Source organism: Myotis nattereri (genome assembly GCF_964212035.1).
Source record: "Myotis nattereri genome assembly, chromosome: Y".
In the NCBI taxonomy this organism is placed as follows: Eukaryota; Metazoa; Chordata; class Mammalia; order Chiroptera; family Vespertilionidae; genus Myotis; species Myotis nattereri.
This window is the reverse complement of record NC_138094.1, coordinates 40,725,378-40,749,063: the sequence shown is the minus strand read 5'-3', so window position 1 is coordinate 40,749,063 and position 23,686 is coordinate 40,725,378. Positions and strand designations below refer to the sequence as shown.

The window sequence follows — 23,686 nt, the reverse complement described above, 5'->3', positions numbered from 1 at the left end:
ATAAAGTAGTCTTATTTTCAGATCCTTCCCTTTCAATACCTTGAATACTTCATGTCATTCCCCTTTGGCCTGTGTCTGGGCATGGGCCTCTTTGAGTTCTTCTTGCTTGATGCTTTCTGTGCTTCCTGAACTTGTTTGACTTTTCCCTTCATAGGTTAAGGACGATTTTGGCCAATATTTCTATAAACAGGTTCTCTACCCTTTGCTGACTTTCTTCTCTTTCTGGTACCTCTATGATGCAGATGCTGTTGCATTTAATGTTTCCCAAAGCTCCCTTAACCCTTTGTGGTCCAATTTTATTTTTGGAATTCAAACAGTCTGGTCCAAATTAATTGATGGGATTGAATGTTGAACTTTTTAATGTTCTTATTTTAAAGTTTAAACCAAAAATTCACCGGTTATATTATTATGTTCAATCAAAGAGTTTATTCATTAAAACAGTTCATAGTGTGGTATCTTTTGAAACTGGTCTGTCGAGTCAGCCTCAACGTTGGACCGAAAAGGGTTAAACTTTTAAACTGTTCCGTGTTTTGTTCTTGTTTTGGGTCTTTTTAGTGTTGTTGTTATTTTTTATATTACTGTATTGTTGGCAGCAAACAGATGTCTCTTATCCTGTCCCTTTTTGCCTCCCTCCACACTACCCTCACCCCACCCTACATTTTCCCCATGCTATTGACTATGACTCTGGGTTGTACACATATGCTTTTATGTTGTTTGATTAATCTCTTCCTCCTCCTTTTTTTCCTTTTTGGTTCTCTGAGTGATTATTTCTCCCTGTGTCTAATTTGCTGATTCAGTCCTTTGCTTTCTCTGATTTGCTTTTTATTCCGTCCAATGTATTCTTTATGTTTGCTGTGTCATTTTATATATATATATATAGTGTGTGTGTGTGTGTGTGTATGTAAAATCCTTACCTGATGATATTTTTCCTTTGATTTTTAGAGAGAGTGTGAGAGAGGGAAAGACAGAGAAAAACATCGATGTGAGAGAAACACATCAGTTGGTTGCCTCTGACCAGGGCCAGGGCCCGAGGAGCAACCAATGTACATGCCCTTGACCAGAATCAAACCCAGGACTCTTTGGCCCGCAGTTCAACACTCTATCCACTGAACCAAACTGTTTAGGGTTCATCCCTTATTTCTGACTGGTTGCTTTTAATAATGTCTATTTATTTTTTTCATTCTGTTGAGCATTCTTATAATCATTACTCTGAATTATATTTCTGATAAGTTGCCTATCTCCATTTCATTTAACTCGTCTTCTAGAGAATTCTGTTGTTCTTTCATTTGGGTTCTGTTTATCTTTCCATTTTTTCTGCCTCTGCATGATTATAACTATTTATTAGGTACATCTGCTATGATTCACAGTCCTGGTCGGCTTGTCTTTTGAGTAGTGTCTTGCCATGCCTTGTAGTGTAGTCTCCTTGATCTTTTGAGTTCGATGCCCTAGAAATGCCCCTTGCATGGGTTATCTGCACCTCCTATTGTAATTGCCTTCTGATTGTACATTTCGTGGGTGGACTCAGTCCTCAGGCTGGCTGCCTATGAGGCTCAACCCCAGACAGCTATTATACAGGTGCTGACAGAACAAGACAAGATAAAACAGGACCAAACTGAATACAACACAGACAAATAGAACAAAAGCTAATAATAAGAACCAAAACAACCCTACCACCAACAAAAAGCATAAGGAAAGAGAAGATAAAGAGAAATAAAAGGGAATATTATAATACAAGTGACCAAAAAGAAGAGAAGAAAATGACAGGAGAATGTGAAAGAAAAGTAAAATATAAGAAGAGGATATATGTGTGTGTGTGTGTGTGTGTGTGTGTGTGTGTGTGTGTGTGTAATTTTAAAAGGTAATAATAATATATGGAATAGGAAGAGGAAAAACAAAAAAAGAAAAGAAAAGCAAAAAGTGAAACGAATATGGGAGAAAAAAGCAGTAATGAAGTGGAATCTAAAAAGAAAGATTATATACAAAGTAATATTAAAGAAATATGAAGAGAAAAACAATTTCCACAGATTTTGCGCCTAGATATAAACCCTTTGGATCTCCTATTTGTGCAGCTTGTTGGATGTTGCTCAGATGTTGTCCAAGATTGGCCTGTTGATGTGCTGGTCACAAGCCTCCAAGTTGATTCTCTGGTGCTATCAATGTGAGTTGCTAAAGCCAGGTAGCCTAACACTTGTCAGAGCATAGTCCCAAACAGTACAGTTGGTGGGTCCTCTGAAGCCCAGAGACTGTCTTTCTTGGGACTCACCCTTTGAATGTCCCTGCTCTGAGTTGCTCTCCCATCTCCCATGGATCTTCACTCTATGAGGGTTTCTGGTACCTGTCAGGATATGGTTTAAGGTGTTGAAGGTAATGCTTGTAAACTGTGAGAGAGGGGGTGGGCACTTCATCCTTTAGGCAGGGCTGGGCTGACAGGCTGTATTCACTGGGGAGCTGGATCGGCTTCCCTGCAGAGCTTTGGAAGGGCTCAAGCACACCCACCCAGACAGAAACCCACCAGGGTGACACTGTTGAAACACTTCATTTCTGGTTTCCTGGCAGTCCATTGCTGCCTCTCAGAATAGGAGGGGATCAAAAAAAACCAAAACAGCCCTAGATGGTTTGGCTCAGAGGACAGAGCGTTGGCCTCTGAACTAAAGAGTTTGATTGCAGACAAGGGCACATGTCCGGATTGCCAGCTCCATCCCCAGTAGGGGGCATGCAGTGAGGCAGCCAATCAATGATTTTCTCTCATAATGGATGTTTCTATTTCTCCTTTTCCCTCTCTGAAATCAATAAAAAATATATTTAAACAAACAAAAGCAAATATAAAAATCAGAACCTCTTGGCACTTGAATTTTTTGCATAGGCCTCTGTCCTTGGACAGGGTTTTTGCTGGTCAGTTGTGTCCCCGAACCTGCATATTGAGTCTTACTGCTACAGATTTGTAGCCCCAAGACATTTGCCTTTCATTGGGATCAACAGCAGAACAGGGTAGATGTGACAGATTTTTCAGGTTGGGCCAGGGTGCCTTTAGTGCATTTATGGACGTGAGGTAGGGAAGTCCGGTCTCTTTTTCTTCCTAGGCACACAGACTAGCCTCCTCCCAGCTATCTTGCTTTCTGCCCAATGTTCTACCAGGGGCTAGAAGCTATCTCTGAGTCACTGTTGGTTATACCTGTTAGCTCCCTTCACACCAAGCTCTGCAGTGTGGAGCTTTGCTGCTTGGCCATTCCCCCAGTCCTAGATTAGGTCTTTTGTCCTTGGTGCTGTAACAAAGAAATTGCTCTTTGCCTGGGTTTTTGCAGTTTGAGCTTCCAAGGTGGACTTTATCTCTACTGCTTCCCGCCCAGTGCTACATGAATTCCCATCCCCTTCTCTGTTTTCTGAGTTGGGGATACTTGCTTGGGCTTAGATTCTGTACTCTACTCTCGGGGGTGTGGGGGCACTGTTGCCACAATGTCTCTCCCGCTTACTAGCTGTGCTCTGCCTAGTTGACCCACCCTCTCTGCCTCTCCTTTCTTTTTTCTGTGTTCTCTGTTCACAGTATTTCAGGTTAACTTCACTTCAACTAGTTTTTCATGCCTGATGTCCGGCAGTTCAGTCACAAATACCTCTGGTCTTGGGAGCAAGGAGTGGGAAGTTCCACCTATTCTGCAGCCATGATCATTCTTCATTGTTTTCTTTTTTAAAAAAATATATATATATTTTATTGATTTTTTACAGAGAGGAAGGGAAAGGGATAGAGAGTTAGAAACATTGATGAGAGAGAACAATCGATCAGCTGCCTCCTGCACACTCCCTACTGGGTATATGCTCACAACCAAGGTACATACCCTTGACCGGAATTGACCCTGGGACCCTTGAGTCTGCAGGCCGATGCTCCATCCGCTGAGCCAAACTGGTTAGGGCTCTTCATTCTTTTAAACAGGGATTTTCACTTGTCTCAGCACCATTTACTCCATGCATTATATCAGCAACTTTGTCAAGTTTTTATTCACACTTTTTAAAAAAACATTCAATGTCCTTACTAGTTCTATGTAAATTTTTATTATTGATATGGAATTTATTGTATCAAAAACTTAAATTATGAAGAACTTCTCTAAGTACCGGTAATTTTATTAGTATGGTCTACACAGGCAGGGTCAGGTGACTGAACAAAATCATAATTAGAAATAGAAAATCTTACCTTTTTCCCTCAATATAATCTTTAGCTATGTATATTTGTATTTGTATGCCCTCGGTAAGTTTAGAATGTGTGCTTTTGCTTTGCTACTTGGGTATCTCTAAGCACTTGTGATACTTCGTTCCCTAATCTCGCTTTAATTTTTTTTTTCATTCTCTTTTTGAATATCTGGTAAAATCTTAAAAACTACAGATTTCATTCTTCGAGAAGAGTGTCAGTAAGGAAAAACATACCCTGTTTTTTGTTTTTGAAATAGGAATAAAGTTTTTCTCTTAGGAGTATGTACTTGCTAAATATCTTAATCCTAAAAAAATTGTGAGGTTTTTTAAATATTATTTTATTTTATCTTTTAGTCATCTCTCAAATTTCTTTCATACCATTTAAAATAAAATTCAGCCCTAACCTGTTTGGCTCAGTAGATAGAGCATCAGCCCTTTGACTCAAGGGTACCAGATTCAATTTCTGTCAAGGGGGCTTATACGTTGGTTGTGGGTTTGATCCCCAGTGAGAGATGTGCAGGAAGCAGTTGATTGATGTTTCTCTCTTACTGAAATTTGTGTCACTCTATCCCCCTTTCTTTTTTTTTCTAAAAAACAATCAATAAAAATATGTTTAGAAAATAAAAAATAAATAATTTTTAAAAATATAAAATGAAATTCATCTTTAGACCACAATGAATGCATGTTTTTTTTATTTGAAAAATAATTGTGTTCTATAATATTAATTTTGTGGCTGATGGAAGAGGATGAGTATTGTGTTATTTGGATTGCCTTTTCTGATTCTTTACTTAATGTGGTCATTGAAGATATTTTTTATGAAATGTATTTATAGAAACTTAGTTTTCAAAGTATAACCAAGTAGGTTATATGTAGACTAGAGGCCCAGTGCACAAAATTCATGCACTGGGGTGGGGGCGGTTCCTCAGCCCAGTCTGCGCCCTCTTGCAATGCAGTGGCCCTCGGGGGATGTCTGACTCTGCAGGGAGTGGGCCTAAGCCAGCAGTCGGCCATCCTTAGCACTGCCCGCAGGAGTCTCTCCCACCACTGCCACTGTGCTTGCCAGCCATGAGCCCAGCTTCTGGCTGAGCAGCACTCCCCCTATGGGAGTGCTCCCGCATTGAGCGTCTCCCCCTGCTGGTCAGTGCCCTTCATAGTGACCAGTTGTTCTGCTGTTGGGTCAATTTGCATATATTATTATATAGGATTAGAGGCCCGGTGCACAAAAATTTGTGCACTCGGGGGAGAGAGGGGGTATCTCAGCCCAGCCTGTGCCCTCTCGCAGTCTGGGACCCCTCGGGAGATAACGACCTGCTGGCTTAGGCCTGCTCCCAGGTGGCAGAGGGCAGGCCCAATCCCTAGGTGCAGCCCCTGGTCGGGCTCAGAGCAGGGCCGATTGGGGAGTTAGGGCTCCGTACCCTGTCACACACAGAGCAGGGCCGATCAGGGGGTTGAGGAGCTCCCCCCTGTCATGCACAGAGCAGGGTCCATCAGGGGGTTGGGGAGCTCCCCCCTGTCACGCACAGAGCAGGGCCGATCAGGGGGTTGGGGCGCCGCCACTGTCACACTTGGGGCAGGGCCGATGGGAGGTTATGGCTCTACCCCATCACACACAGAGCAGGGCCCGTGGGGGGAGGGAGGGGCGGGTTGTGGCGCCGCCCTCTATCACCCACAGAGCAGGGCGGATCAGGGGGTTGGGGCGCTGCCACTCTCACACTCAGGGCAGGGCTGATGGGAAGGTTATGGCTCTACCCTGTCACACACAGAGCAGGGCCTATCAGGGGGTTGGGGCGCCGCACCCTGTCACAGACAGAGCCGCATGGTGATCAGAGGTTGGGGATCTCCCCCGTATCAGGCACAGAGCAGGACTGATCAGGAGGGTGGGGCGCCTTCCCCTGTCACAAACAGAGCAGGGCGGGTAGGGAGATTGTGGCCCCGCCCCCTGTCACACACAGAGCTGCAGGGCGATCAGGGGGTTTGGGTGCTGCCCCCTGTCTCGCTGATCCCTGTGCCAGGAGGCCTCTCGGCTCCGCTGATCCCAGTGCCGGGAGGCATATTACCCTTTTACTATATAGGGTAGAGGCCTGGTGCATGGGTGGGGCTGGCTGGTTTGCACTGAAGGGTGTCCTGGATCAGGGTGGGGTTCCCCACAGGGGTGCCTGGCCAGCCTGGGTGAGGGCATGATGGCTGTTTGCAGCTGGTCACACACCATTCAGGGTGGGGGTACCCACTGGCCAGTCTGGGTGAGGGGCTGAGGGCTGTTTTCAGGCTGGCGGGTGACGGAAGCTCCCAACCCCTCCTTTTTTTCTTTTTTTTTTTTTAATTCTGGGCCAGCTTTAGCTCGAGGCTCCAGCTCTTAGGCCTCCGCTGCTGAAAGTAGGTATCTGGTTTGTTTCAGTTCGGAACAATGTATAACTCCAGCTCTGACTCCAGCTCTGAGATCCCAGCTCGCTGAAAGCTGGTTTCTGGGTTTTTGTTTAGCTTCTATATTTGTTAAAATGTTTCAAACTGCAGGCTCAGAGGCCTGCAAGGCAGGCGGGAAACGTTGGTTTCCTCCATCACTGAAGCAAGGAAGCCTCATGTTAGTTTCAAGCTGCCTGGCTGCCGGCCGCCATACTGGCTGACAGTTAATTTGCATATTGCCCTGATTAGCCAATGGGAAGGGTAGCGGTCGTACCCCAATTACCATGTTTCTCTTTTATTAGATAGGATAGGACTATTTTATTCACTTGTGTAATTGAAACAGTAGCCTGTGATGGAATACTATGCATGAATGTTTATTTAATCTATAGGAAGAAAATGAGAAAAGAATGCAACACAAGGATTATTCAGACAATGAATCTACATCTTCGGATATGTAAGTAACTTTATGTGTTCAGTCAATATTTCTGTGCAAAAAGCATGGAATTAATTTTAATGTTTATTTTTTTTAAGTTCTGGAAAGAGAAGGAAAGGACCTTTTAAAACCATAAAGTTTGGGACCAACATTGACCTTTCTGATGACAAAAAGTAAGTTTTCCAGTTCTGTTTATGTAAAGTAAAAATAGGATTGCAGGATTGGAAATTCCCTAGTAGTTATGTTTTTGTTTGTTTTTTTATGCCTATATTTTTTTATGTTGACATTAGTTAAAAAACCAGCATTTTAAAACTTCTTTATTAGGTTTTGAATTCGATTTTTTTTTTTACTTGAGGAATGCCAGAACATTAATTTTATAAATTTTAAAATAAAAATTATGTGTTTCATTTACATTAAGCATGTCAAACTCATGGCCCATGGGCCACATGTGGCCCACAACGAATATTTTTGCGGCCCAGCCATTATAACGGTATGTAAGAAATGTTTTAGTAAAAATTTTGCTACTTAATTTTTACAATATCCTGTTATACATAATTCTTAATAACAAATACAACATTTGCTAAGAACTGATTACTATAATTGTGTTGCGTTCATTTCCCTTAAGTGCAGGCGCACCATTTTTCTCCACTAAATACCAGCACAAATATTTTGGCAGCTGATTGCCAGATCATTAGTCTTGTACTGATTTGTTTGATGTGTACAACAGAAAATATTTCACTTTCAGAGAATAAGAAAAATAGGTTTATTTGTGTTATGCTTATTAATTTATGCAATTATTCAGTGTCTGGTAAGTTAATGTTCAAGAAAAAATGTTAATTTTTATTAAAATGTTCTATTATTTTAACGATTACTCATTGTATTCAGCATGTCTCTATTGAAATAAACCTACATTTCTATGAAAATTGAAGCTTTTTTCTTTTGCGGTCCACATAAACTTAAACATTGTTTATTTGGCCCATGTTAGCCTTTGAGTTTGACATGCTTGATTTACATGATTATAATTTTTTTGTTTTTGTACAATTATCACTCTGTGAACTTTTTAAAAAAGTTAAACATTTTAGCACTTTTGACTTTAAAAGTATAATAGTTAGAAATGTAATGTTTTCTGGTCAGATCACAAGATTTTTAACACAGTTAATTCTCATAAATATTTGTAGCAAAGTTAAACTTTTTTTTTCTTTATTGATTAAGGTATTACATATGTGTCCTTATCCCCCCATTGTCCCTGTCCCTCCCCTTCCCCTCCGCCCCCTCCCCAGCTCATGCCCTCACCCCCCGGTGTCTGTGTCTGTTGCTTATGCTTATATGCATGCATTCAAGTCCTTTGATTGATCTCTCCTCCTTACCCCTACCCTCCCCTACCTTCCCTCTGAGGTTTGAGCATCTGACCGATGCTTTTCTGTCTCTGGATGCAAAGTTAAACTTTTGATCTGTTATTTTATTTCAGGTGGAAGTTGCAGCTGCATGAGCTGACTAAACTTCCTGCTTTTGTGCGGGTGGTATCAGCAGGAAATCTTCTAAGCCACCTTGGTCATTCTATTCTGGGCATGAATACAGTTCAGCTATACATGAAAGTTCCAGGGAGTCGAACACCAGGTTATTTTTATGGGCTAACATATCTTTGTATTTCAAAAGAAAGTGATAGTCAAATGTGACACATTTACATAGTTTCTGTTTATAATTATTTTATTCAAAATATTTTTTAATTCTTTCTAATAGGTAAAAATATTTGTAATTATTCCTATAATTGATCTGAGAGTATTAGTGTCTCTTATCTTTTTTATATGTAAACACCAAAACTGAAAAATATAACTTGGGAAAGAAGCAATAAATCACTCAGTGAGTGAACTATATTACAGCATTACATAAAGATTTTGTCTTGATCTCATTGATTGCAAGCTGACAGTTTTCCAATTTTTTTTCACTGTAGTTACATTAAGAACTATATCATATTATACGGACTTAACATTTATATAATAAACGTTTTTTGGTTTTGTTTTATAATATATATATACTAGAGGCCCATTGCAGGAAGATTCCTGCAAGAATAGGGCTTCGTCAGGCCTATTCCTGCAAGAATAGGGCTTTCTGCAGCCAGAGCGAAGCAGAGAAGGGAGCAAAACCCGCCCTCCGCTCCAGTGTCTGCTGCCTCGAGTCTGCTACCGTCTCCGCTGCCTCAGCTCCCTCCCTTCTCCGCCGCTTTGCTCCCTTCTGCAGCGCTTGGCTTCCTTCTACACTGTCTTCAGTCTTTGCTCCACACCTACATATGCAAATTAACCGCCATCTTTGTTGGGTTAATTTGCATACTCGCTCTAATTGGCTGGTGGGCATAGCAGAGTGACACCAATTTGCATGTTTCTCTTTTATTAGTGTAGATTTTTAAAAAATATATATTTTACTGATTTTTTACAGAGAGGAAGGGAGAGGGATAGAGAGTCAGAAACATCGATGAGCGAGAAACATCAATCAGCTGCCTCCTGCACACCCCCTACTGGGGATGTGCCCGAAACCAAGGCACATGCCCTTGACCGGAATCGAACCCGGGACCCTTTGATCCCCAGGCCAACACTCTATCCACTGAGCCAAACCGGTCAGGGCTAGTGTAGATTTTTTATTGATTTCAGAGAGGACAGGAGAGGTAGAGAGAGATAGAAACATCAATGATGAGAATCATTGGCTGCCTCCTGCACGTTCCCTACTGGATATCAAGCCTGCAACCCAGGCATGTGCCCTGACTGAGAATTGAACCTGGGACTCCCTGCTTCATAAATCAACACTTAACCACTGAGACACTCTGGCTGGGCTATACTAAAAGTTTTTATTGAAAATACTTAACTATGTACTGATATATTCTCACTTCTCATTTTACTACGTTTTTAAAAATTGCAGATGTACATCTTTTAAAGCTATTCTACAATGAGATAATACATATTTTATCTTTAAAAATAAAAATATGTCTTCACAAATAGGTATTACCAAATACTGCTATCAATGTATGGGCATATATTATTTAATATATTAATTGGTTGTAACGTATATAAAAAGTTCTGTTAGCCCTGACCAGAGTGGCACCAAAGGGTCAGGGGCACATACCTGGGTTGCAGGTTTGATTCCTAACTCCTGTTGGGACTTGTGCAAGAGGCAACCATTCAATGTGTCTCTCTCACATCAATGTTTCTCTCTCCCTCCTCCTCTCCCTTCCACTCTAAACTATCAAAGGAAAAAATATTTCGGATGAGGATTAACCAAAAGAAAGTTCTGTATTTTTTTACTTGATGTTTTCCTTTCACATTTCATTGCACAAATGGCTCTTGCAAAATGGAAATATTCTGTGCATTGCACTGAGGTTTGAAAAATGGTTCTAAAGCTGTAGTGCTGCAAATTGTTGAAGGGATGGACATCTAGACTTTTGTTTAATTTTTAATACCACACAGCTTAATACTACTTGCAGTTCCAAAAACATTGTCTTTCATATGTCTTTACTGTGTAGTATTGTTTTGCAATATAAGATTGTGGGGTTTTTTAAAGAATCATCATAAAAATTGCCAAAAAAATTAATGACCAATGACAGCAGTTGATTGTTGTTCTCATTCAAAAAAATTTTCAGTCTCAAGCCTGAGTGCTAAGCCATAAGTGACCAGCTTCGCTTTCCAACAAGAATTCATGAAACTGATGTTCATTAAGTCTTTGAGAATGGCATACAATAAAGTATTTTGCATAAAGTATGTGCCAGTGAATAATAACATAATTAACCATAGACATTAAGCACTTTACATTTTCATAAACTTTGTTAATTTATCCAAGTAAGGCTTTTCTCACTTCATTCATATTTTTCCCACCATTAGTTGTAATATATCTTAGCAGATGCCCCTTCAGTAGTATTTAAAGTTTTTTCAGTTTCTTAGAAAATATTCTCTTATAATGGTCCTGTGGAGATCACTTACAGAGGTGAATTCTTGAGTCACTTCACATTTGGTATTGACTTCTCAAAGAAACCAATTATATAGTATTAATAATCTGTTGACTTGTCAAGAGACAAAAAATCTGCTTGAAGTTATTTATTTTATTTTTGAATTGCGTATTGATGCTTCCAACATTTTCATTGAGTAATCTGTTCTCAACAAAAGGATAACAGTCTGGAACCATTTTATTTTCTCTAGAAGTACCCACTGCAACCAAACATGATTTAATTAACTCACAATTTATAAACTGTTTTTCTTGCCTGGCCAGAGATTTCATTTAGTCTTGCCTTAATTTTGTTTTGGTTTTTGTGAAGCAATTTAGCTTGGATAAAATAGTACATTTTACATTTTTAAAAATTTCTGTCTATATATATTGTTAATCCTCACCTGAGGATATACTTTCCATTAAGTTTTAGAAAGAGTGGAAGGGGAGGGGTGGGAAGAGAGACAGACAGACAGAAACAGACAAACATTGATGTGAGAGTGACATATAAATCTGTTGCCTCCTGCATGAGCTCTGAGGGGAGCCAGGGACCTAACCCATGACCTTTTGCTGCACAAGCTGATGCAGAGCTGAGAGATATATTTTAATGAGCATTTTAAATGTTTGTTTTGTGTTTGTTTGTTTTTATTTCAGAGAGAATGGGAGAGAGAGATAGAAACATCAGTTATGAGAGAGAATCATCAATTGACTGCCGCCTGCATGCTCCTCACTGGGATTGAAACTCGCAACTCAGACATGTGCCCTGACCAGAACATCAACCATGACCTCCTTGTTCATGGGTCAATGCTCAACCACTGAGCCAAGCTGGCTGGGCTCCACATGCTTTTAAAGTGTTTCATTTTCTTTTTTCTTTTAAATCATCACTGATTACATGCTTATTGATTTTAAAGAGAGAGGAAAGAGGGGGGCATATGAATGCAAGAGAAACATTGATCAGTTACCTTTTGTAGGTGCCCTAACCAGGGATCAAAATTGCAACCCAGGTACATGACCTGATTGGGAATTGAACCCACAACCTTTCAGTATACATGAAAATGCTCCAACCAACTGAGCCCCACAGGCCAGGACAAAAGTGCTACATTTGAAGTCTTTCTTATTTTGACATGATGGCTATACACGGTAATGAAAGAAAAAAATGTTGAAGTATGGGTGATACGGGTAGCAGTTGAAATGGTTTTGCATTATAACTGTTTGCTGCATTTTATAGTTTGCCAGGCAATACAAGGCGATTAAAATGTATATAGTCTCTGTCACTCTGCTTAGTTCTGCTGTGTTAACATAATAGCACTCATAGACAGAGCATATCTGTGTCTTATATGATAGTCTTACCCCTAAGAACAGGTGTTTGGCCTTTGAGCCATATTTGCCATGCCCTGATTTAAAATCTTAAAGTTTCATTCAACCCAAATATCTTTGATAAATGAAAAGAAAACACATTCAAATATAACTCCCCCTTTGATAACCTTTGCATTGACTTTGATATGTCATAAGTGATAGTTCATATATTTAGTCATTTGTAAGTTCCAGCCATTAGTCAATTAGGGCAAATGATAGTTAACAAACAACCAGTTCGGCTATATACTAATGTCTACACACACAATCATCCTCTTTTTGTTTTTGCTGCTTGCAGTTGTTATCTGCAGCAGCTATAGTTTGAAAATCCAATTACTTCTTCAGTGTATTCTCACTGTATACTGACCAGCTTATTAAGTTAGTTTTTGCATATTTGTGAATGAGTTAAGCTTCCAAAGTTTCCTATTGGAATTTCCTGTAAAAGTTTTTGGAAGAAATATTTAAAATCTCAGCATTTTTGGAACAAGAGAGAGAGAAACATCAATTTTATTATTCTACCCATTCCTGCTTTCATCAGTTGATTCTTGTATGTGCTGTTACCAGGAATCAATCCCAGAATCCTGGCATATCGGGGTAACATTCTAACCAACTGAGTTAGCTCCTCAGGGTTTTTGATGTACAGCTAGATATAAAATACATTGATTAGAATTTTTACTTCTAGGCTATAATTGGAAATTCACTTTGAATTGGCCATCATTGTAGTTATTATTGAGCAAGAATTTTTTCCTCTCAAGTTTTTTCTTCCTCCTATTATATACCATTAAACTGGATCTATTAAGATTTATTTTAATTATCTCATTCAATTTGAAAGACTTCTAAAAGAAAATATTTGAAAATGAAAGGAAATTTAAAAAGTCTTTTTTCTCGCCGAAACCGGTTTGGCTCAGTGTATAGAGCGTCAGCCTGCAGATTGAAAGGTCCCAGGTTTGATTCCGGTCAAGGGCATGTACCTGGGTTGCGGGCACATCCCCAGTGGGGGATGTGCAAGAGGCAGCTGATCGATGTTTCTCTCTCATCGATGTTTCTAACTCTATCTCTCTCCCTTCCTCTCTGTGAAAAATCAATAAAATATATTTAAAAATAAATAAATAAATAAATAAATAGTCTTTTTTCTTTAAAATTTGGACGGTATATCAAGCTTAATAGTATATGTCTTTGTCATTTGTGCCTAAAAGTGCTTGAACTTTTTTATTTTTTCATTTATGGATTTCACTTAACTCTAAAAGTATTGTTAGCATATAATACTATATTAGTTTTATGTGTTTCAGTGGCATAGTGTTTTGACATTTAAATGCCTGATGATCACCACTTAGAGTCTATTAATTATCCTTTCAGTTCCCACATTCTCCTTCACTTTTTTTATCCATGCTCCCAACGTTCTACCCTCTAGCAATCAAGAGATTGAGCTCCTTTCTATGATGAATATACAATTAGTAATGTTAAAAAGTGAGTTTTTGTTTTTCTCTTTGGGTGTTTTTTTAAATTTCACATATAACTGAAATCACACAGTATTTGTCTTTTTTCTGTAGGTACATCCATGTTGTCACAAATGGCAAGAGGTCCTTATTTATTGCTGAACTCAAATATGTGTGCAAATGCACACGTATGCACATTATATTTTATCCATTTTTCTATGGATATCTGTATTACTTTAATCTTGGCTAACATATCTAGAGCTATTTTTAATTTTTTGACAAAACTCCATACTGTCTTCTATAGTTATTGCACCAATTTACAATACAACCAGCAGTACATGGGGCTTACCTTCCTTCCACATTCCTGCCAACACTTGCTTTTTTTTCTTTTTCTTTTTTTAATAATTAAGGTATTACATATGTGCAATACTTGTTTTTCTTATTTTTTATAATAGTCATTGTGATAGGTATGTAGTCCTATTTTGTAGTTTTGATTTGTATTTCTCTGATGATAAGTGATGGTGAACATCTTTTCATATATCTACTGGCCATCTGTATGTCTTCATTTGAGAAATGTCTGTTCATGTCCTCCGCCCGTATTTTGATGGGATTATTTATTTTTTTGTTATATAGTTGTATGAGTTTCTTATATATTTTAGATATTAACCCCCTAAATTGGATATATCATTTGCAAATACATTTTCTGATTCAGTAGACTGTCCTTTTGTGGTATCCATCACTATGCAGAGGCTTTGTACTTTTTATTTTTAAATTTATTTATTTGCATGTATCTGTCCAATTTTCCTAATAACATTTATTGGAGACCGTCTTTACCCCATTGCATATTTTTGCCTTTGTCTTAAATTAATTGACCATATAAGTGAGGGTTTACTTGACTGCCTATTCTTTTCCATTGTTCTATGTCTGTATCATACTGTTTTGATTATTATAACTTTGTAATGTAGTTTAGTCAGGATAAATATATCTCTTTGTTCTTTCTCAAGATCATTTTGGCTAGTAGTAGTCCTTTTGGTTTCATATAAATTTTAGAACTTTTCTAGTTCTGAAAAGAAGCCATTAGTATTTTGATAGGGATTGTTTCGAATATGTAGATTGCTTCGGGTAGTATGGGCAATTTAACAGTATTAATTCTTGCAATCAGTTAGCAAATTATATATTTTTCCTTTTCTTCCTTGTCTTATAGTTTTCAGAGTACAGATCTTTTACCTCATTGGTTAAATTCCTAGATATCTTATTCTTTTGATACCATTGCAAATGGGATTGTTTTCTTAATTTCTCTTATTATTGTTCATTGTTAGTGTACAGAAATGTGGCAGGTTTCTGTATATTAATTTTGTATCCTGCTGCTTTATGAAATGCATTTCTTATTCCAAAGATAACTTTTTTATATGTATCTATTGTGTGCAAATAATGACAATTATTTTCCAATTTACCTTTGTTTCTTTTTCTTTCTTTTTTTTTTTATGGTTTGGATATTCTTACTGTTCTTTTTTTTTTTTTAATTAAATCTTTATTGTTCAGATTATTACATTTGTTCCTCTTTTTTTTCCCCCCCATAACTCCCCTCCTCCCAGTTCCCGCCCCACCCTCCGCCCTCACTCCCCACCCACTGTCCTCATCCATAGGTGCACGATTTTTGTCCAGTCTCTTCCTGCATCTCCCACACCCCTTTCCCCCCCAAGAATAGTCAGTCCATTCCCTTTCTATGTCCCTGATTCTATTATAATCAACAGTTCATTCTGTTCATCGGATTATTTATTCACTTGATTCTTAGATTCACTTGTTGATAGATGCATATTTGTTGTTCATAATTTGTATCTTTACCTTTTTCTTCTTCCTCTTCTTAAAGGATACCTTTCAGCATTTCATATAATCCTGGTTTGGTGGTGATGAACTCCTTTAGCTTTTCCTTATCTGTGAAGCTCTTTATCTGACCTTCAATTCTGAATGATAGCTTTGCTGGATAAAGTAATCTTGGTTGTAGGTTCTTGGTATTCATCACTTTGAATATTTCTTGCCACTCCCTTCTGGCCTGCAAAGTTTCTGTTGAGAAATGAGCTGACAGTCGTTTGGGTATTCCCTTGTAGGTAACTGAGTTTCTTTCTCTTGCTGTTTTTAAGATTCTCTCTTTATCTTTTGCTCTTGGCATTTTAATTATGATGTGTCTTGGTGTGGTCCTCTTTGGATTCCTTTTGTTTGGGGTTCTCCGTGCTTCTTGGACCTGTAAGTCCATTTCTTTCACCAGGTGGGGGAAGTTTTCTGTCATTATTTCTTCAAATAGGTTTTTTTTTTTTCTTTCAAATAGGTTTTTAATATCTTGCTCTCTCTCATCTTCTGGCACCCCTATAATTCTGATGTTGGTACGCTTGAAGCTGTCCCAGAGGCTCCTTACACTATCCTCGCATTTTTGGATTCTTTTTTCATTTTGCTTTTCCGGTTGGGTGTTTTTTGCTTCCTCGCATTTCAAACCATTGACTTGATTCTTGCGCTCCTCTGGTCTGCTGTCAGGAGTCTGTATAATATTCTTTATTTCAGTCCGTGTATGCTTAATTTCTAGTTGGTTCTTTATCATAACATCGAGGGTCTCATTAGTTTTCTTGAGGATCTCACTACATTTATCGGCGGCTTCTAGAGAGTTTTTAAGAGACCTTAAAAGTGTGGTTCTGAACTCTATATCTTCCATTGACAATTTTGTCCTGTTTCTTTGTTATGCTTCCTTGGTGCACCCCCTAGTGGTCTTTGTTCGCAGTCTTATAGTTAAATCTTGATTGTTGTAGCTAATTCCAGGGAGGGTTTGACCTCCAGGCCAAGTGGCTATGAGAATCAGCTGTGTCAGCAGTGAGAGAACTTCTGTCCTCTAGGGAGGTGCTAATCTAGCCTTTGCCTGAGGCTATCCGGCAAATGCCTGTGTGCAGGACTTGGGCGGGGCGGGTCGCACAGGATCAACAGGGTGGGCCGGAGAGAGCAGTTATGGCGGCTCTCATTCCTGTCCCCAGGGGCTCTGCCTCTCTGAGTCCCAGCACCCGCTGCAAACCTCGGAGAGAAAGCTGCACTCGCTCTGACCGAAGCCAGACAGTCCCGCTTCTCCCGTTTGAGTCTGGGTCCCTAAAGACTCGCCCGGATCTGGAGCTCAGAGTCTGCGACTCCCTCCCGATTGAAAACGCCAACTGCGCCCTCCGCCGCCAGCCCGCTCCGCGCACTCCGCACCTCAGAATTTGACTTCAGCACTGCGCCTCCTCTGAGTGTCCGTATGCGTTTCTCTTTCCTCCTAGTTGTAGGACTTCCACTCAGCCAGCGTTCCTGTGGTTCTGGGTGATGTCCCTTCCGTTTTTTTTGGTTTCACTTTTGAAGTAGTTGTTCAAAGCAGCAAACTCCGGCGTTAACCTATGCCGCCATCTTGGTTCTCCTCTTACTGTTCTTATTGTTTCTTTTTCTTGTCTTGTCTAATTACCTTGTCTAGGTAATTAGAGTAATTGAGTAATAAAGGGTGGGGCAAAAGTGGGTTTACAGTTGCTCATATGAAAAAAATAATACAATAATCCTATATAATAAAAGGCTAATATGCAAATTGACCAAATGGCATAATGACTGGTTGCTGTGACACACACTGACCACCAGGGGACAGACACTCAGTGCAGGAGCTGCCCCCCAGTGGTCAGTGCATTCCCACAGGGTGAGTGCCACTCAGCCAGAAGCCTAGCTCACAACTGGCAAGGGCAGCAGTGACGGTGGGAGCCTCTCCTGCTTCCGCAGCAGTCAGACACATCCCTTGAGGGCTCCTAGACTTCGAGAGGGCGCAGGCCAGGCTGAGGGACCTCTCTCCGCCGGGGCACAAATTCCGTACACCAGGTCTCTAGTCTATGTACTAGTAATAAAAGCCAAAGCGACCGTTATGGCGGAATGACCAGAACGACCGGTCGCTATAGTGCACACTGACCACTAGGGGGCAGATGCTCAATGTAGGTCAGTGCGCTCCCACAGAGAGAACACCGCTCAGCCAGAAACTGGGCTCACAGCTGGCAAGCACTACAGGAGCAACACTAAGGAGCAGTGAGCCAAGCAGTAAGGAGCATCGAGCAGGTAAAGGGCGAGGAGTCCCGGACTGCAAGAGGGTACAGGCTGGGCTGAGGACCTCCCACCTCCAGTGCATGGGCCACTAGTTAATAAATAATTACACAAGAATAAACTCTTATGTTTCACGTATTCCTGACTATACACCGACTTTTGCCCAACCCTGCATTGTTGAGAGTGAGCATCCTTATCTTGTTCTGATCTTAGAGTAAAACTTTCATCTTTTCACAGTGGAATGTGTGCTGTTAACTATCTTATATAACTTTATTATTTTGAGGTAAGGTTCCTCTTACCCACCTTAGTGAGGGTTTTTAAAATCATAAATGGATGTTGAATTTTATCAAGGGCTTTATGTACATCTATTGAGATCTAATTTTTATCTTAGGTGTTGTTGATGTGGTATATAATGTTAACTGAATTGCATATATTGAGCCATCCTTGAATCTTTGCTATAAATCTTATTTGATCAAGGTCTATAATCTTTGTAATGTATTATTGAATTTGATTTGCCAGAATTTGTTGAGGATTTGGGCATATCTATATATCTATGTCTATATCTATATATCTATATCTATATCTATATCTAAGCCTAAGTGACCGTTCAACCATTCAACCTATAGCTATGCACACTCATCACTAGGGGCCATATGCTCCGATCGGTAGGTTAGCTTGCTGCTGGGGTCCGTCTAATTAGGAATGGGCGAGATGGGCCAGACATGCCTTGGAGCCCTCCTGTGGTCCCTTCCCTGCTCGCCAACCTTCCACATCCCTCCCTGGCCCTGATTGTGCATCAGTGGGGTCCTTGATAGCGAGAGTGCATAGGCCAGGCTGAGGGACCCCACTAGTGTACGGGGCCTCTAGTATATTCATAAGGGATATTGGCATGTAAATCTTTTTTTGTAAGGCCTTTGTCTATTTAGGATTTAGGGTAATGCTGGCCTCATAGAATGAGTTTGAAAGGGCTCCTTCCTCTTAAATTTTTAGGAATTGTTTGAGAAGAACAGTTATTACTTTTTTTGATTAGTTGGTAGAATTAACTTGTCAAGCTCTCTTTCCTGGACATTGCTATGAGGTGTTTTTTTTTTTATTACTGCTTCAGTTGTAATCAATCTGTTCAGTTTCTTTGTTTCATCTGTTTCAGTATTGGCAGCTCTATGTTTCCAGAAATTTATTTATTTTTCCAGGTTATTCAGTTTGTTGGCATGTATAAATTGTTTATATTATCCTTTGAAAGTCCTTTGTTTTTCTGTTGTATCAGTTGTAATCTCTCCTCTTACATTTCTGATAGTAGAGGCCCAGTGCACATCACAGTGAGCAGTTGAGCGGCCTTTAGCATATCATTAGCATATTATACTTTGATTGGTTGAATGCCTGACCAGACACTTAGCATATTAGGCTTGTATTTTATAGGATTATTTATTTGAGCTCTCTTTTTGTCTTGATGAGTCTGCCTAAACTATGTTGATAGTTTCATTACTCTCCATTTTTGTTTTAGTCTCTGTTTCTGCTTTGGTCAATTATTTCCTTTATTCTGCTCATTTGTATTTTATTTGTTCTTTTTCTAGTTCCTTTATGTGTTGTTTATTTTAGCTTTTTATTTTTTTATTTCAGAGAGAGAGAGGGAGACAGAGATAGAAACATCGGTGATGAGAGAGAACCTATGATTGGCTGCCTCCTGCGTGCCTCCTACGGAGGATCAAGCCCACAACCCAGGCATGTGCCCTTGACCAGGAATTGAACTGTGAACTCCTGGTTCATAGGTTGACTCTCAATCACTGAACTGCACTGGCGAGGCTGAGCTTTTTCTTGTTTCTTAAGAAGTATATAGCTATGAATTTTCCCCTTAGAACTACTTTTACTCATCTTTTAAATTTGGGGGAGTTGTGCTTTCCTTTTTGTTTGTACCTAGGTGTATTTTATTTTCTGTTTGATTTCTTCTTTGATCTATCAGTTGTTCAGTCACGTTGTTTAGTGTTTGTGCATGTGTGTTTTCCAGTTTTTGTCTTATAGCTGATTTCTAGTTCCATTCCATTATGGTCAAAAAATATGCTTGATGTGATTTCAGTCTTCTTGAGTTTATTAAGACTTGTTTTGTTGCCCAGTGTTTAAACAATTTTGAAGAATATTCCATGTGTACTTAAAAAAATGAGTATTCTGCACTTTTGGGGATGCAATATTCTAGTAATTTGATGTGATCTAACATGACAACTAAGGCCATTGTTTCTGTATTAATTTGCTGTCTGGATGATCTCCCCAATAATGTTAAAGTAGTAGAGTAGTAAATTAATAGAATAGTAAAGTAGAGAGTAAAGTTCCCTCCAGTATTATTGCTGTTAATTTCTACCTTTGTGTTCATTAATATTTATTTTAGATACTTAGGCACTATTATGTTAATTCATAGACATTTATAATTGTTACTAGTATATCCTCTTGAATTGACACCTTAAAAAATTGTGTAATGTCCTTTTTATGAGTATTGCTACCCCAACTTTCTTTTTCATTCTGTTTGCATGAAATATCTCTTTTGATCTCTTCATTCAGTTATATGTGTATCTCTCCATCTAACATGAGTCTCTTGTACACAGGATAAAGATACTTCTTTTTTTTTTTTAATCTATTCTGCTACCCTATGTCTTTTTAATTTTTATTTTATGTTTTTTTACTTTTAATTACAGTGAATGTTCAGCATTCTCTGTTAGTTTCAGGGGTACAGCATAATATTTTTTTAAAGATGTTTTTATTGATTTCAGAAAGAGAAAGGGAGGTAGGGAAAATAGATACATCAATGAAGAGAGAGAATCATTGATCGGCTACCTCCTACATGCCCCCTACTGGGGATGGAGCCTGCAATCTAGGCATGTGCCCTGACCAATCAAGAGCGATATCAATCAGGCTGTTACAATATTATTGATTATATTCATTATGCTGTAATTTACATCCCTGTGACTATTCCGTCTTTTGAACGGAACATTTAGTCTGTTTACATTTTAAGGTAATTATTCATAGGTATGTGGCTCAGTGCCCCCCCCCCCCCCCCGCCTTCTTTTTTTCTTTTGGTGGTGGAAGTGTTTTTTTTCTTGATCTCTTTACTTTTGATTTGTTGGCTTTCTTTAGTGTTTTGATTGGATTCCTTTTTCTTTGATTTGTATATTTTTTATTGTTGGTTAAAAGTTACCAGGAGGTTTATAAAATCCTTCTATATTTATAGCAGTGCATTGTAAGATGTTTGACATTTAAGTTTAAACATGTTCTAAAAGCACACTTTTTATTACCCCTTTCCATACTTTGTGTTTTTGATGCTATATTTTATATCACTTTGTTTTATTTTCTGATTATTGGAGTTACAGTGACTTCGCTACTTTTGTCTTCTTTTATATTAGCTTTTTAGCTACTTTACTATATTCTGTATTTGCTTTTATCTATGAGACTTTTCTTTTTCATGTATTTGTTATTACTGGTTAGGGCAGCCGTGGGCAAACTACGGCCCGCTGGCCGGATCCGGCCCGTTTGAAATGAATAAAACTAAAAAAAAAAAAAAAAAAAAAAGACCGTACCCTTTTATGTAATAATGTTTACTTTGAATTTGTATTAGTTCACACAAACACTCCATCCATGCTTTTGTTCCCGCCCTCCGGTCCAGTTTAAGAACCCATTGTGGCCCTCAAGTCAAAAAGTTTGCCCACCCCTGGGTTAGGGTCTTTACTTTTCTGCATAAAGAAGACCCTCTAATGTTTTATGAAGTGCTGGTTTGGTGATGATGCACTTCTTTAGTTTTTGCTTGTTTGGGAAACTCATATTTTTTCCTTTAATTCTGAATGATCACCTTGCTGGGTATAATATTCTGCATTGTAGTTTCACACTGCACCTACCCCCCCCCCCCCCCCCAAGCATTTCAATTGAAGATATTTCCTCCCATCCCCTTCTGGCCTGCAAAGTTGCTGCTCAGAAATCAGCTGATAACCTGATGGGAACTCCCTTTTATGTGACTTGTTGATTGACTCTTAGTACCTTCAAGATTATCTCTTTATTTTTAACTTTTGCTATTTTAATTACAATTACCCACTTGGAATGAGTCTCTTTGGGTTCATCTTGTTTAGAACACACTGTTTGCTGAGCCTGGATGTCTCTTACCTCCCCCAGCTTAGGACAGTTGTCAGATATTATATCTTCAAAATACACTTTTTGCCCCTTTCTATCTTGTAGGATACGTATAAGGCAGTGTTAGCGTGCATATTTGATGTACTGATTGCTCTCATGCCCTAATCTATTTTCATTAAAAAATATATTTTTTTGCTGCTTTGATTGGGTGATTTTTACTATTTGTTTTCAAGGTTGCTAATCCATGTAAATTAACTAGTCTGTTGTTTATTCTTTCTAGTATGTTTTCCATTTCAGTTATTGAATTCTTCAGCTCTGAATGTTTCTTTGAATATATATATATATATATATATATATATATATATATATATATATATATATTTTATTGATTTTTTACAGAGAGGAAGGGAGAGGGATAGAGAGTTAGAAACATTGATGAGAGAGAAACATTGATTAGCTGCCTCCTGCACACCCCCTACTGGGGATGTGCCCACAACCAAGGTACATGCTCTTGACCAGAATCGACCCTTCAGTCCACAGGTCGACGCTCTATCCATTGAGCAAAACCGGTTAGGGCTCATAATTTTTAACTCTTTGTTGAAGTTCTCTGTTTCTCTATTTTAAAATTGTTGGGCATTCTTATGACCGTTTCTTTAATTCTTTATCAGGCAAATTACCAGTGCTACTTTCTTAAGAGTTTATTTTTTCTCCTTATTTTACAGGAGTTTCTGTGTTTCTTTCTGTGAGTTAGGTGAAATGACTATCTCTCCCAATGTTGAAAACATTGCTTTGTATAGTAGTGAATTTATTAGACTGTGTGCTGGATGCTTTTAGGCTGGATGAAGTTGGATCAACCACCTGTAACAGTGGGTGCCACTGGCCAGGAGGAGCATTCATGGGCAAGATGGCCTGATGACTGTTTGATTAATTGTGCCCATCTGGTCTAGGTGGTGAGTCCCTGTTGGTGACTTTATAGCACTCTTCCTGGATCAAGAGTAGACGCATTCCTATTATTTGACTGCTGCTTGAGCCCAGTCTCTGTTGGGCCCCCTTGTGTGTTTGTGTGAGCACACTCCACTGTATCATGATGGTTCCCTCTCATACAGCAGGGCTGCCCTGTGTATATGTAGCAGTGGGTTGGTCTGTGTGTGTCTCAACGCCTTATTGGATCCATTGGACCTTGTTCACCTGCTGTAGTGCCATCTTGTTTCTTTTTGAGCTAGCTTCAGGAGAAACACTATTGTAGTCGTGCAGATTAATCAGAATCACTGGATAGAACTCACATCAGAGCTATCCAAGTTGGGGGAATGCAAAGAAGGCCACACACTTGTTCCTTTAATTTTGATGGGTTTTCCAGTGGTCTCTCTCTCTTCTGTGTGTGTTTGTTCAGTTGTCTCTCAGAAGAAATTCCTCTAAATATAGGTATGTGTTCAATATGTGGGAGTGGGTGAGCTTTATGTGTTCACATTGTTATGTGTGTTGGACCTACCTTCTTGTTTTTTTATTTTTTGTATAGCATTATTTCTCCAACATTGTTATGTAGTATATTTTATTTTTCTCAATGTAATTTACAGAACCAGTTTTGAGTAGCCATTTATTGGTAAACGTTTTGTATCTGTTCTTACTTACATAAATAAAAATGTACTTACCATCAGTGTTTACATGTGACATGATTTTTAAATATTCTGAAAAATTCTGATTGCTCTGAGGGCCTATTCTGAGGGATTGT

At 39.1% G+C, this 23,686-nt stretch overlaps 1 protein-coding gene across 1 annotated transcript in view; it reads left to right on the top strand.

Moving 5' to 3' along the window:
• Positions 1–23,686, top strand: part of LOC308512202 (lysine-specific demethylase 6A-like) — a 293,519-nt gene that overhangs the window by 252,897 nt on the left and 16,936 nt on the right. The window contains exons 21-23 of the mRNA XM_081081999.1: positions 6,969–7,033; positions 7,111–7,185; positions 8,481–8,629. Coding sequence (XP_080938125.1) covers positions 6,969–7,033; positions 7,111–7,185; positions 8,481–8,629 — 289 coding nt within the window. The remainder of the gene's footprint in view (positions 1–6,968; positions 7,034–7,110; positions 7,186–8,480; positions 8,630–23,686) is intronic.